The 12,254-nt window shown below is 39.2% G+C and overlaps 1 protein-coding gene across 3 annotated transcripts in view; it reads right to left on the bottom strand.

The window, feature by feature from the left end:
- Positions 1-12,254, bottom strand: part of dpp6b (dipeptidyl-peptidase 6b) — a 108,894-nt gene that overhangs the window by 79,581 nt on the left and 17,059 nt on the right. The window contains exon 1 of one of the 3 annotated variants that reach the window (XM_043222193.1): positions 6,566-7,250. The exons of the other annotated variants lie outside the window; for them this stretch is intronic. Within the exon in view, the coding sequence (XP_043078128.1) occupies positions 6,566-6,757 (192 nt within the window). The 5' untranslated portion in view covers positions 6,758-7,250. Of the gene's footprint in view, positions 1-6,565; positions 7,251-12,254 lie in introns of those variants that run through there. 3 annotated transcript variants of the gene reach the window in all.

Below are 12,254 nucleotides of genomic sequence, written 5' to 3'. Positions count from 1 at the left end.
AGTCTTTTCTCCCGTGTACTGGGCGTTGTCTGGGTTTTAGATTGACCCTTGTCTTGCTGTCTCTGGCTCTGTTTGTACTCAGCTTGGATTATTGCTCACGTTTCGAATTACATCTCTGTTTACAGTCTGGATACTGCTTCTTTAGTGTTTAGCGCCATACCAGCTCACTGTTGATTAACTTTGCTTGTATAAAAGTCTGTATATATATATATATATATTATTCTTCAACAAAACAGTTTATATATAAGTCATGTGCTGAATTTGGAATCGTGTATTAGATTAGTACACTTATTAGAAAAGCAGTATGCTAATATGAGTTTTACATTTTTATGAGTGAATCACTGAATCGTTCACTCAACCCACTTAAAATAACACTACTGTGGGTTGTTAGTGGTTTTGGCTTCGTCTGGAAATTTCCATTGGGGTTGTCGTTTTTTTTATTAATGGCTTTTGGATGTTTGCACTCTTCTGCCAACACATGCAAAATATTTCATGACATTATCTCTGCTCTGAACCGACAGCTTCCTCAAAACACACTAAAACAATTGTAAAGAACCATTATAATGAATCAATCAACATTTTAATCGTTTTTTAGAGTGTTTTTGAATCTGTAAGTGCAGAAAACCCAACCCCAAGTTCTACACATCATGAATGTTCATTTCTAGTGCTGGGCAACGATTAATATCGCTAGCCAGCGTTATTCATTTCTCAAACATTCTGACCCGTTTGACCGCTTCCAGCTCCGAAAAAGACTTCAGTACCGAATCTGCACCGACTCTTGTTCCAGATGTTTGTCAAGCCGCTGGGACTCAAATGACCTGATTATTTGGCAACAATCAGATAAAGTCACGAGAAATGCAAAATCGCAAAGCATGAAGTAATATGTTACAGGTAGGGCATTTTATCGTGCCGTCATCTGGACAGCAAAGGCTGTGCAAACTGAAACAGTACTAGATGTTTGTGTGTGCTTAGTCAGTGGGGAGTGTTTGCGCATTCAAACTGAAGTGTACTGCTCACCATGACAGCTGGGGCTTAATATGACAGGCCTGGATCGCTGCTGCCCGCCATCTGTTCGGATGATGCATTTCACGCGGTCGCATTTCAAACAGGCCGAGCGAGTCTTTCCAATCAACTTCCTCTCCACACTTACTCAAAGTCAATTTCCGACACATGACGGGATTATTATTCAGGCTTAAAGTTTGGTGGCGAGCGCGTTCAGCTGCAGCCTATTTTTAACTTCCGCTCAACCCGAAGAAGCCAGTCTGTTCGTCCTCATGAAACCAGTCTAGGCGTTTGCGTTGGCCGATCTCCGGAAGTGACAGACACTTGTGTGGTGTGAAGCAGAAAGCTGCGAAGCGATCATTTTTGACAACGAATATCAAGCGCTTTGTTACCACTGTCTCTCACTTTTCTAAATCAAGTCTACGTGAATGAGAACGTGGCGGGCTAAGAATAACATTTCTGTTCTCCGTCGCCTGCACGAGCGAGTCCTGCGGGAGACGTTGCATTTGTATCAGTGATACGTCTCTCACGCTTAGCGGCTCGGATACAAAACATGCCTCAACATTAACAATCCGCTCTGCCGTTATCACAGCGGGAAACCCAAGAAAACTCTCAGATGTGATAATCGTGAGCACCTGACACAGACACCTACAGTCACTTACTTTCAATTTTCATGCTAAAATGACTTTCTGTCTTCTTCTGCTTTTGACCGTTCACGCTCGATTTGTCGGTAAAAAGGCTTTTTATACTTAAAATAGCTTTAGTAGTAAACACAAGTCTGGGTTACGACGTTTCACGTTGCACCGAGAGATAAATTAATCATGGGTAATCAGATTTCGAGTCATCACGCTGTACATTTATCAAGCCCGGGGTTTATGTTGAGATTTGCATATTAATCAGATCTCAGCATTGAGTCTGTGAAGATAATGTAACGTACTGTACATAGGTCAGCTCTAGCTATAGATCCAAGCGTTTGCCTTCACCATCTGACATTTTAATTTTGTCCGTGTGAATATCTTTGAGACGAAACAAAGCTCATGAATATTTGATGGTGACGGCCATTAAAGTTCAAAATTCTCATTTCTGTGCGCGAACTTTCCTCGCAACAAAAGGGTAAGATTTCATACACTGTGACAAAGTAAAAAAGAATATTCAAAGTGCTCGACATTTCGACAAATCAGTTCTTCGTCAGGCACAATTTGAATGTTTGTTTTGGTGTAACTTTGAGAAAATATAAAATACAACAATAATAAAAAAAATACATCTAAAGTCAGCATATTAAAGTCAGAGAAATTTATCTCATTCGTCTTTATAATTATTAAAATACTTAACAGAATTTGTCTATCGTGTCATTTTCAGACAGTTAAAATTAAATCTATTATTGTTGTATGAATGTGACTGATAACTAATTTTTTTACCTGTGTTATTGTACATCTGTTGTCTGGTGGTTACTGAAAGTTTGCATAATCATGATTGATTTATATGTAGTTTTAAAATATAACAAAAAATTTCCTTGTTTATATCTTGTAATTCTGACTCTATAACTTGCAAATGCTTATTATACACGCAAGATAAAAAATATTAATTCTTCCACAGAATTGGATTTTATGACTTGCAACTGCAAGTTTATATCTTAGTATTCTCATTAAAAAAGTCAGAACTGCATAAAAAAGTCATAATTGCGAAACAAAAACTCAAAAATGTCAGAAATAAGAGCTTAAATCTTAATTTCCATTCAACTTGCATATAGTCTTTTTTCTCAGAATTGGACTTAACATCTTAACCTTTTGAGAAAAGACTTTTGAGAAAAACTTTTTTATTTTTATATTTCATAAGTCTCCCATGTTGAGTGCGTGATTGGTTTTATGATTGTTTTCTCACTGTACCATATTTGACAATTGCTAAATACTCACCGCATCCGAGGTATGTAAAAATACACCGTCGTAGATTTTTTTTGTGAAATGACACGTTTTATAATGGTTGGCTGACCTCAGTATACTCCAGAGACATGTGACGTAACCACCAGATTAGGATGTAGATTAATTTCTTGGAATGGATCTAAGCATGGAGATAAGCGCATTCGACCAAACAGTCTGTATCTAGTGAAGCTTATAAAAGCCTTTTCGGATGCGATCATTTTTATCGTGCCCCTCCCAAAAAGTTTAATATTGCATATTTTTCATGATCTGCCCGACAAAGCGTTTACGCTGTGTAAAGCATCGAGAACGGCCCACGTAATGGTGCGTGATGCTCGTTTACATGCCATTAGCGCTTTAATGCCACGTGTGTGATATTCATAACGGAGCGGTGAGCCTACAGTGCAGTGTCACATTTCCACAAACGCGATATCGTTTTCGCTGCTGTGTGGAGAGGTAATTTAAAAAACGGTGTTGATTGACCTACTCAAATGTCCTTAATTGTGTGACTCGGTTAGCGTGCACAAACCGGCAGCTCTCATTGGGTCCCGAGGCTCGCATGACGAGACCGAAACATGCAAGTCACGATTTGTAATTCTCAAGCTCCTGTCTTCGGGCAGCCTGCTTGATCTTATCCAGCCTGTCACACACCGCGGACTGTGACACAAGGCAAAGCCAGGTTATTTGACTGCCCCCCGCCTGCTTGAGTATACAGAGAAAGTCAATATGCTTCTCTTCATGAAAGGAAACATATCCACAGGCCCCTGTCCTTTTGAATGTCACTCTATTCTGGGCCAGCCACCTATGGATGATTAATTAAGGTCACTGTACCGCCTCACATCCCTGCCAAACACGGCAAGGGATTACGAGACGAAAAACCCGGTGTGATATTTTATACGTTGACGTCTGTAGATCACGAAGTCAATGGATAGTGTAACCTTCTAATTAGCTGAGCATCGCAGCATATTGACCCACTATTATTAAAGGAACACGATCGTTTTAATAAGTTTGTTTTACAGAGCCATGGTGTTTATACCGTTCTAGATAATCAGCCTTTGATTGACTGACCGACTTACAGCTGGAAAAAGTATTTAGCGCGTGGACGGAAGGCCAAAACGATGCATTTTAAATGCACGCAGATTGGTGTAGATGAAGTATCGTTAACGAACCTTTATTAGTATCGGTGAGAAGAAGCCGCTGAAGGTGGCTTGAGCTGAAGTTAAGTTGCAAAGTGCGCGAGTGCTCATTGTTTCTTGTCTTCGTGATGAATGGGGTTATAAAAGCAGCAAAGAGCTGATGTTACAGATGTAATTTTACTCTGCAAGATTTGCATATTCGCAATACACTCATCTGTGTATTGTCTGACTGCAACAATTGAAATATGAATTGTTCTTGCGCGTTTCGAACCAGACTTACAATATAATTCAGTGTATGATTCAATTAGACGCGCTAACTCAAAGGGTGTCTATCTCTCATTATTACCAGTATAGTAGGAATTCTGTATGCTGATACAGTTGATATCGCATTTTTGTAGCGATATCAACTGTACTAAAATACAGTATGGATTTACAAAATAACATTTGATCCTCGGTTTCACAGGCAAGACTTAAAGCCTGGATTAAAATGTAAATCTGAGCTGTTTCCTGAAGGAAACTGAAAACATGTGCACTACTTAGTTTTGTCTTTTTTTAAGTATTTTTACATTTTTAGTTAAAGTAAAAATTACTTTAATGTCCTAATTTAACTGCGGCCTTATCCTGGCTTAGACTAAGCCCTTTCTTTCAAACCAGGCCGATAAATATTATATGTTTAAATCTGAATCTTGATAGTAGACCAAACTGTCGCACATGCAGCTTTATCCACAAGAAATGATTACTTGCAAAACGCAACAGGGATGAAAATCAGAGGGGACTGATTGAGCTCCTCGTCTCCTGATTGTCACAGCCTCGCTCATCAATTATTCAACACAATCTACTCGCGCTGACAGACCGTCACCGGACAGAGGGACTTCAGACCATCCACGGCTCAACATCCAAAGTCCTCGTTTTTGTTGTTGAACTCAAAGCTCTCTGAACGGTTTAATGCCGTATCCCAAAGCGAACCGAACTGCAGCTGGTTATGTAAACGTTATTGAGTCTTACTCCGTAAAACAGTTCCAGAAAGAGGCCGAGTAAAACCAAGTCTTCATAACACGACCACTAATCTGGATGATTTTACCGTAAGTACCTTTGAGAGTCATAACCTTCTGCAGTCATCTCTGGTAGGCCGTGACCCTGCAAAGCTTGAGCGATTTGTCTAGACAGTTTCAATGACGAAAAGCGAACACATCATCCATTAAGCAAGCATGCTATTCCCTACAGACACAAAGATATCATGCTCTTAGTATCACAGTCTGTGAGACTGAAATAAACCAGCATGAGGTATGCAAAGTCTACTACTAAAATGCATGTGACAGCACCGTGGGGTGAGTAAACAAGACTTTTCATATTAGCCACAGGATATAGTCAAGCCAACAATTATTCACACACTAGATACGATTTTATCTAGTGGCTGCAGGAAACTATGCAGTTCATATATAAGTGAGGATAATATGAAATGTGGCATACCCAAAAATTCTTCATGAGGTCAAAATTTGGGATCCAAAATTATTCAGACACACATTCGTATTTTGCTTAATTGTTTTCCGTTAATTGCTAATGCGACCTTTTTTACCACACAGGCTGAACAAAATTAATCATTGCTTACTAATTGGCCGACCTAAATTGGTATTATCTAATTGTGCACTTAAATTTAACATCTGAATAATTTTTTGGTTGTTTGTAATCTATTACATAGCTTTCTATTAAAGTTTATGAACATGAATTTGTTCCGACAAAATTTAACTAACAATTTTTCGAAATTTCTAAATGAAATTTTTGGTCTGATAGTCGCTCCAAAAAAATAACAAAAATATGAAATAATAAAACATGGCTTGTTTAAGAAACCTAACAATTTGGAGTTGTTAGGTTTGCAGGGGTCATCTTTGGTTGGCGCTGTATTTTCTCAACACGTGACAACAAAATGGCTTCCTGCATTTTGGTTAAACCGCGCTGTTTTCGAAGTTTTTCAAATAACAATACTTTGGGCTTACCGCATAATTTAAAACCAATAAAAGACTATATCCCGTTTTTAATAGCATTCGTAAGTATGCATTCATCCCCAGAGTGTTGTACCGTTTTAAACGAATATTCGCGCCACCTGACAGAACCTGTCGTTTGAAGGCGACGGTTTGCGACGCGTCATCGGCTGTGACGTCATTCTTCTCCTCGAAGGTCAAATCAGTGAAAACAACGCGAGGACGCGCCGCGAAGAAACTCTTCTGGTTGCTGCGTGTTCGTCGCCGAGCGCCCTGCTGGTCACCGTTTGCGTTGCCTCCTTTCAAAAAAAAAAAAAAAAACTACACCGCCTCAGGAGCCGTAACAGTTGTGTTACAGTTCAAACCCCTGCTTTAGTTGAAATAAAATACAAATAAAAGCGCTGCGCGACCGACTCCTTTTTAACCTGTACGACGCGCGACGGCAACTTTTACTTCGTGTACTCTAATTAATAAACAATAAAACGTCCTCCTATGTAAAACACAGCGAAGGAAATAAAAGCGCGAGTCTTACGTCTTCATCCTCGCAGGCGTTTCTCTTGCGGTACTGGACCTGGGGTCGGGACGAGGGGTGATGGGGACTCTTCCCAGCCTTATTCTCCTCCTCGGGAACCTGTCCACCCAGGAGATGACTGGCTTCAGGTGGATGGGGAAAAGATTTGTTGGTGTTAATCTTCCCCGTGAATCTCTGGTAAAGCGAAGCCATGGGTCCCGCGAAAGCACTAAAGCATCTCAAAGCGCGGAACCTCTCCTCGGATGCGCCGTGCGTTAACGTCCCTCTCCCGCGGAAGGCAAACAGCCCGGAGCCCGCTGTCCTCCGAAGAAAGGCGGCGAGACGGAGCCTATAATTGAAATGAATCTCTAATGCGCTCCGTTGGAGTAATTTCTGTTTTATGGCTTTGACTGGAGCCTGCGCGGCACTAGAGAAAGTCCGCTCTGCATTCAAAGCACGTTGTTTCCTCTATAGCCCGCCTGCAGGAAAGCGTCTACACAACAGCCTGTGTTAAACTGCGCTCTGTCGTCGGATTTAACAAACAGAGCTCACAACATCTCGCTGCATTTCAGAGGATGAGGCGAGCGATGGAAAGACAGCAGTGTGAGCTTTACGCAGAGCTGTGTGTGTGTGTGTGTGTGTGTGTGTGTGGATGAGACGCGTTCTGCATGAGAAGTGACCACTGACAGAATATTTATCTGAAGAACACACACACACACACACACACACTCACACACCACGCGCAGCCCTCAGATCTCGCGCGCATTAAAATAAAGAGCGATCAAACCGACCGAAACTTAGACTCTGTGTCATCCCATCACCTGATGGCTGTTTGCAAATGTTCAATATCAAGCAGCAAGCTTTCTCGTTTACTTCTAAATAATGCTGGGAAGGTCATGTAGCGCGGTACTGGAGTGCCACACTGTGGTAAAATGAAATACAACAGCTTCGTGACCCAAAATGAGTTATTTTAATAAAGAAAAATCTATTGTAAATTTAATATTTAACATTCATGATCCCTAGGCGTTTAGCACAATGACTGCGACAACACACGAACATCAACTTAACTATTAATGTGAGGCTAATTTCCAATTAAATATGATCAATGAACGAAAATGAATATAGTCGGCTGGGTTATACTAGCTACTCTTAATGAAAAAAAAAACCTCGAAATCTGGTTTATCAAACATGCTTCTAGTTTAAGCTATTAATCGGTCAGTTCAGGCATGTCTTACACACCACTGAGATTTTGAATATGAATATTTGGGTCATTCTTGTTACGTTTGAGCTCGGTAGTATATGGCTGTTTTGTAATTCAACAGTTTGTAAGCATTTCTATCAAAAGATGGAAATGAAGAGTTAAAGCTAGCACGTTTTTAATCATAACGACGTCTCTAATGAGGTGTATGTTAATTAAACGCGCAGTTGAAAACTACATTTCCGAGAAAACTAGTTTGAGAGAGCAGGGACATGAAAACCTGCTCAAAACAACCAAGTGAGATGATTCAAAATTCATCCCATATGTACGCTTTAAATTCAGTGCGAGTGTAATATTTTATTCAATATCTTAATGCATACATGTTGGGGTCCTGTACAGCGTAACGGGAATGACCTCTATCATTAATTTACCAGGACCAACAAAATGTATTATTCTGCAGGACGTGGTACATTTACAGCCTATAAAGCCTAGCACATCGCCGATTATCTCGGTTTTTTTGGCAGAAGAAAGAACATTGCATATAATGCGCACTGAGGCTCTTATACAAAGCTTGGTGCTTATTATAAAGCAGACAACATTCATGCTTATTGTTAAAAAGCACTGCCATTTCAACACATCGATATACTGTAAGTATAGCGTACCGGGAAAAGCTACTATCTATTGCTTTTATAAGAGTTTTCCCCCTACATTTAAAGTTCAAAGGCTTTTCGTGTGCTTTTCTGCTTTTGACTGATCGCAGGTCATTCTGTGCGTCTCTACTTAAGTGACATAATCGGCAAATCGCGCAATAAACAATTGTTTACAACGCTCAAACGCAAACCTCGAGCCCAGTTTGCCCGATCGAAACAAGCTCAAATACATTGTCCAGCTCTCGCTAACGTGCCAGACTGTATCCCAAATATCTCTGGAAAGCACGGGAAATTAAATAGTGTGTAAGAATCAATTAATTTCCCTTTTACTGGCTGTAATTTCCATTTTCCTGCCGCGCAGGCAGTCAGCTGAAGTGTGCTTACTCAAAACAGAGGTGCTGGAGGCTGAATAACTTACGGCCTGCATTATTCATGCGCTCCGTGCTACAAGGCGTTCGGGTTTAATTGATTTAATGGGCAAAAATAGAGAAGCCGCTATCATGGATATACCTTAATCAAAGCTTATAGATGATAAACTCTTAAACCTGACCTCAAGGGATGCTGCTTGACAGTGTAGTGTCTGCATTATCCAGAATTTTCAAACTACATTTACCCAGAAGCCATGTTGGAAGTAAATAGGACCTGCGTTTTTTTCCTGTGAAGTGTTAAACCCTGATCTTTGTACATGAACGTTACATTTCCGTCATATCTCAGCCAAAAAGGTGCAAGTTATTAGCGCAATAATACTTGACGCGGTGGAAGCTTACAATGTTGCGGCTGCACTTTCGATTTTTTTTTCAGCACTTTCGTCTTTGAGCTATCGCAGGTTTAGTTCACACCACTTGCAGCTGTAATACTGGACTCGGTAAAGCTCGGTAAAAATGGAGAACGAAAATGAAACGCACTCTCGTTTCAGCAAGAAAACCACGAATGAGGAGTAAAACTGATTGGGATGAGAGATTCTGCCACTCAGCCTTCTGCAGCGTCCACAAAATAACATCATAAATCCTTCAAAAAGGCTTTGAAATATACGTCTGCGTGCTGCACGGTTGCTCTGTATGGGATCGATACGGCCACGACGCTAAAAGAAGCAAATCTCAAGACCTATACGAGAGAAGCTTCCTGATCCTCACGAAGCCATGGATGAAACCCTTCCACATATTTACATCACTAATCATTTATTCACATTCACCTGTTAAACTGAAACAGTATTTGAATCGATTTGAGCATGGATCTTAATATGATACAGGGAATAATGAGACGTCTCTAGTTATGTTAGTAAAGGGTTAGTAAAGTAAGCTTCCGCAGTAAAAATCAAAAATACAAAATTGCATGAGAATATCCTAAAGTTTATGTGTGACAGACAGCAATACATTTCTGTTTTAGCTTGTATATCAAAATGCAATTAATAAGACACTAATAAGAGTCATATTTATTTGTGTGTCAGCATTGTTATCGGGGCTCGATTACACCGATGTGACGCTGATCAACACAATTAACTCTCTCCCTGCCAGCCTCCAACAACAGTCTGTGACCATTTTCACAAACCATCGACGTCGCAGAGCATTTGTTTTATTGATAACTATGTCGACATGCTACGTGTGAAAAGATAGAACAAATCACCTGTGCTTTTAAACAAACAAGCAAAAAAAAAATTGATTGTATCTTTTATTTATTACAAACTGCATTCGGTAACACTTACAATAAGGTGTCGTTCGTTACCAGTAGTTAATGTATTAACTAACGTGAACGAACAATTAACAACATTTATTACAGTATGTATTAATGTTTAACATTAGTTAGAAATACGGTTGGTCACTGTTAGTTCACAGAACCTACTTTTTCCAAGTGAGACATGTTCTTGGATTAACATCTTTGTTGACCCTGGAACAACATTGTGATTAACCAATCAGATCTGAAGAACAACTTGACAGTTTCTGTGAACTTTAGGCTTACAGTGGTGCTTGTACATCAATCATTTCCTCTAATTTTAGGTAAGGTTTAGGTGTAGAGATATGGTGAAGGCTACATTTTTTTATTAAAATGTTGTTTCTGTGTCAATAAAATATGTTGACTAACCCAACAAAGTCAAGACGTTTTTATTCTTAGTTCATGTTAACTAATGAAACTTATTGTAAAGCGTCGCCATGCGTTCTTGTATGTGTACAATATTTTGAACAATAATAAAATCATGTCTTTGCCAAAGACTGCATACAGATTGGATTCAGAATGATGGCAGCCCAAAAGCTTGGTGCTAAACCACTTCCTTGGTCGACATTTCATACGCTAAATGTATGCATTGTTGATTAATTATTTTAATCATTATTTTACATATGCAGCCACTTGTTTCTAATGCCTCTGTATTTGAATATAACACAGAAATCCAGAAAATGCCAATGGCAATTACATTTTTTATTCTGTCAATTTATTTTGAAAGTTTTAGAGCAATCTAATCAATGTGTCAAAAAAAGTTGTTTTTTTGTGTTGTTTTATAAATGGTAAGATGAATACCAATGAAAAAGAAAAAAACAAAAAGAATTTTTAAATGTCCAATACAATAACGGCACACCGCCAGTTTCTTTAAACGTGTTTAGGGCAGACAACCGTAAAGGGTTTGCTCAGGTGTGAACTACTTGATATTTGATGAGTTTGTTGTTGGTGAATTTATCTTTGAGCCGTCAACTGTGTGTAAAAGAGCATCTCTCTTTGTGAAGAGTTCAGCAGACCTCAGCCACTGAAGATCAATAGAGTAATCTGTCAGGACACTCCACAAATACTCCAAGCAATATCAGCCTGGCTCATACGATGACAGAGAAACATCACTTCAAGGTTTGGGGCTATATCTCAATTTGCTGCCTCATTGCCTGTAATGGACAAGTGCTGAATAAGCACAAAAGTCATTTTAAATGCCAAAAAATAACAAAGGCAGGAGAGTTTTCGATAAGGTGGGGATTCATCTCACAGTTTATGCATTTTTTAAGGATATACTCATTTATATCAATACACATTCTTCACCTTCTCATCGTGGCTCAGTGGATGGAAATACTGTCTCACAACAAGACTTGAGTCCTTCTTTCTGTATTGAGTTTGCATGTTCTGCAGTGTATAAGATGCCCAGGGCATACGAGATGTAGGTGACTTTGTTTCTTCAGTAGAACGCAAACAAAGATTTTTGAACTCTGTCAGTCATATAATAGCAGTCAATGGGCACCCAATCTCTGAGAATAAAAAAACGTGCACACATATCCAAATTATACCACACATTAATGTCCTAAGGCACGGAACGATCGGTTTGTGCGAGAAACTGAAGTTTTATATCATTTTTAACCTCTGATACCCCACAGTGTCTGACTCCGGGTTTAATTTGGTTTCATTCATGCATGTTTTTTAATCTCAGAGATTGTATGCCTACTGAGCATTATATGACTCACATGACTCAATTATTTGAGTTAAAAATCTTTTTGTTTTCTCTAATGAAAAAACTAAGTCACCTACACCTTAGATGCCCTGGTAGTAAGCAGATAAACATAACATTTTCAGTATCCCATTAACCATGCCTCTCCGACTATTTATTTTCTGTGAGTCAGACTCAGAGGAGTGCAAAAATAAAACCACACCCTCTATTCAATATTCTGTTTCTGCTTCACTACACTGAAATAAAGTCAGCAGCAAAAATGGAATAAGAAGATTTTAAGAATACATTTATGCATTGCCAATCAAGAGCACATATTATAGTATGATATTGTAAAATAGTGTATTTATGGCCTCATTCTATGATAAGAAGCTGCATCAGATTTAAACGCTTGACGTATGTTTTGAAGCAAGTTTGAATTAATATTAATTGGAAAATGTGTATTTAGTT

The sequence above is a fragment of the Puntigrus tetrazona genome, chromosome 2, assembly GCF_018831695.1.
Source record: "Puntigrus tetrazona isolate hp1 chromosome 2, ASM1883169v1, whole genome shotgun sequence".
Classification (NCBI taxonomy): Eukaryota; Metazoa; Chordata; class Actinopteri; order Cypriniformes; family Cyprinidae; genus Puntigrus; species Puntigrus tetrazona.
The sequence above is the reverse complement of the archived record's forward strand: the minus strand, read 5'-3'. Positions and strand labels throughout refer to the sequence as shown.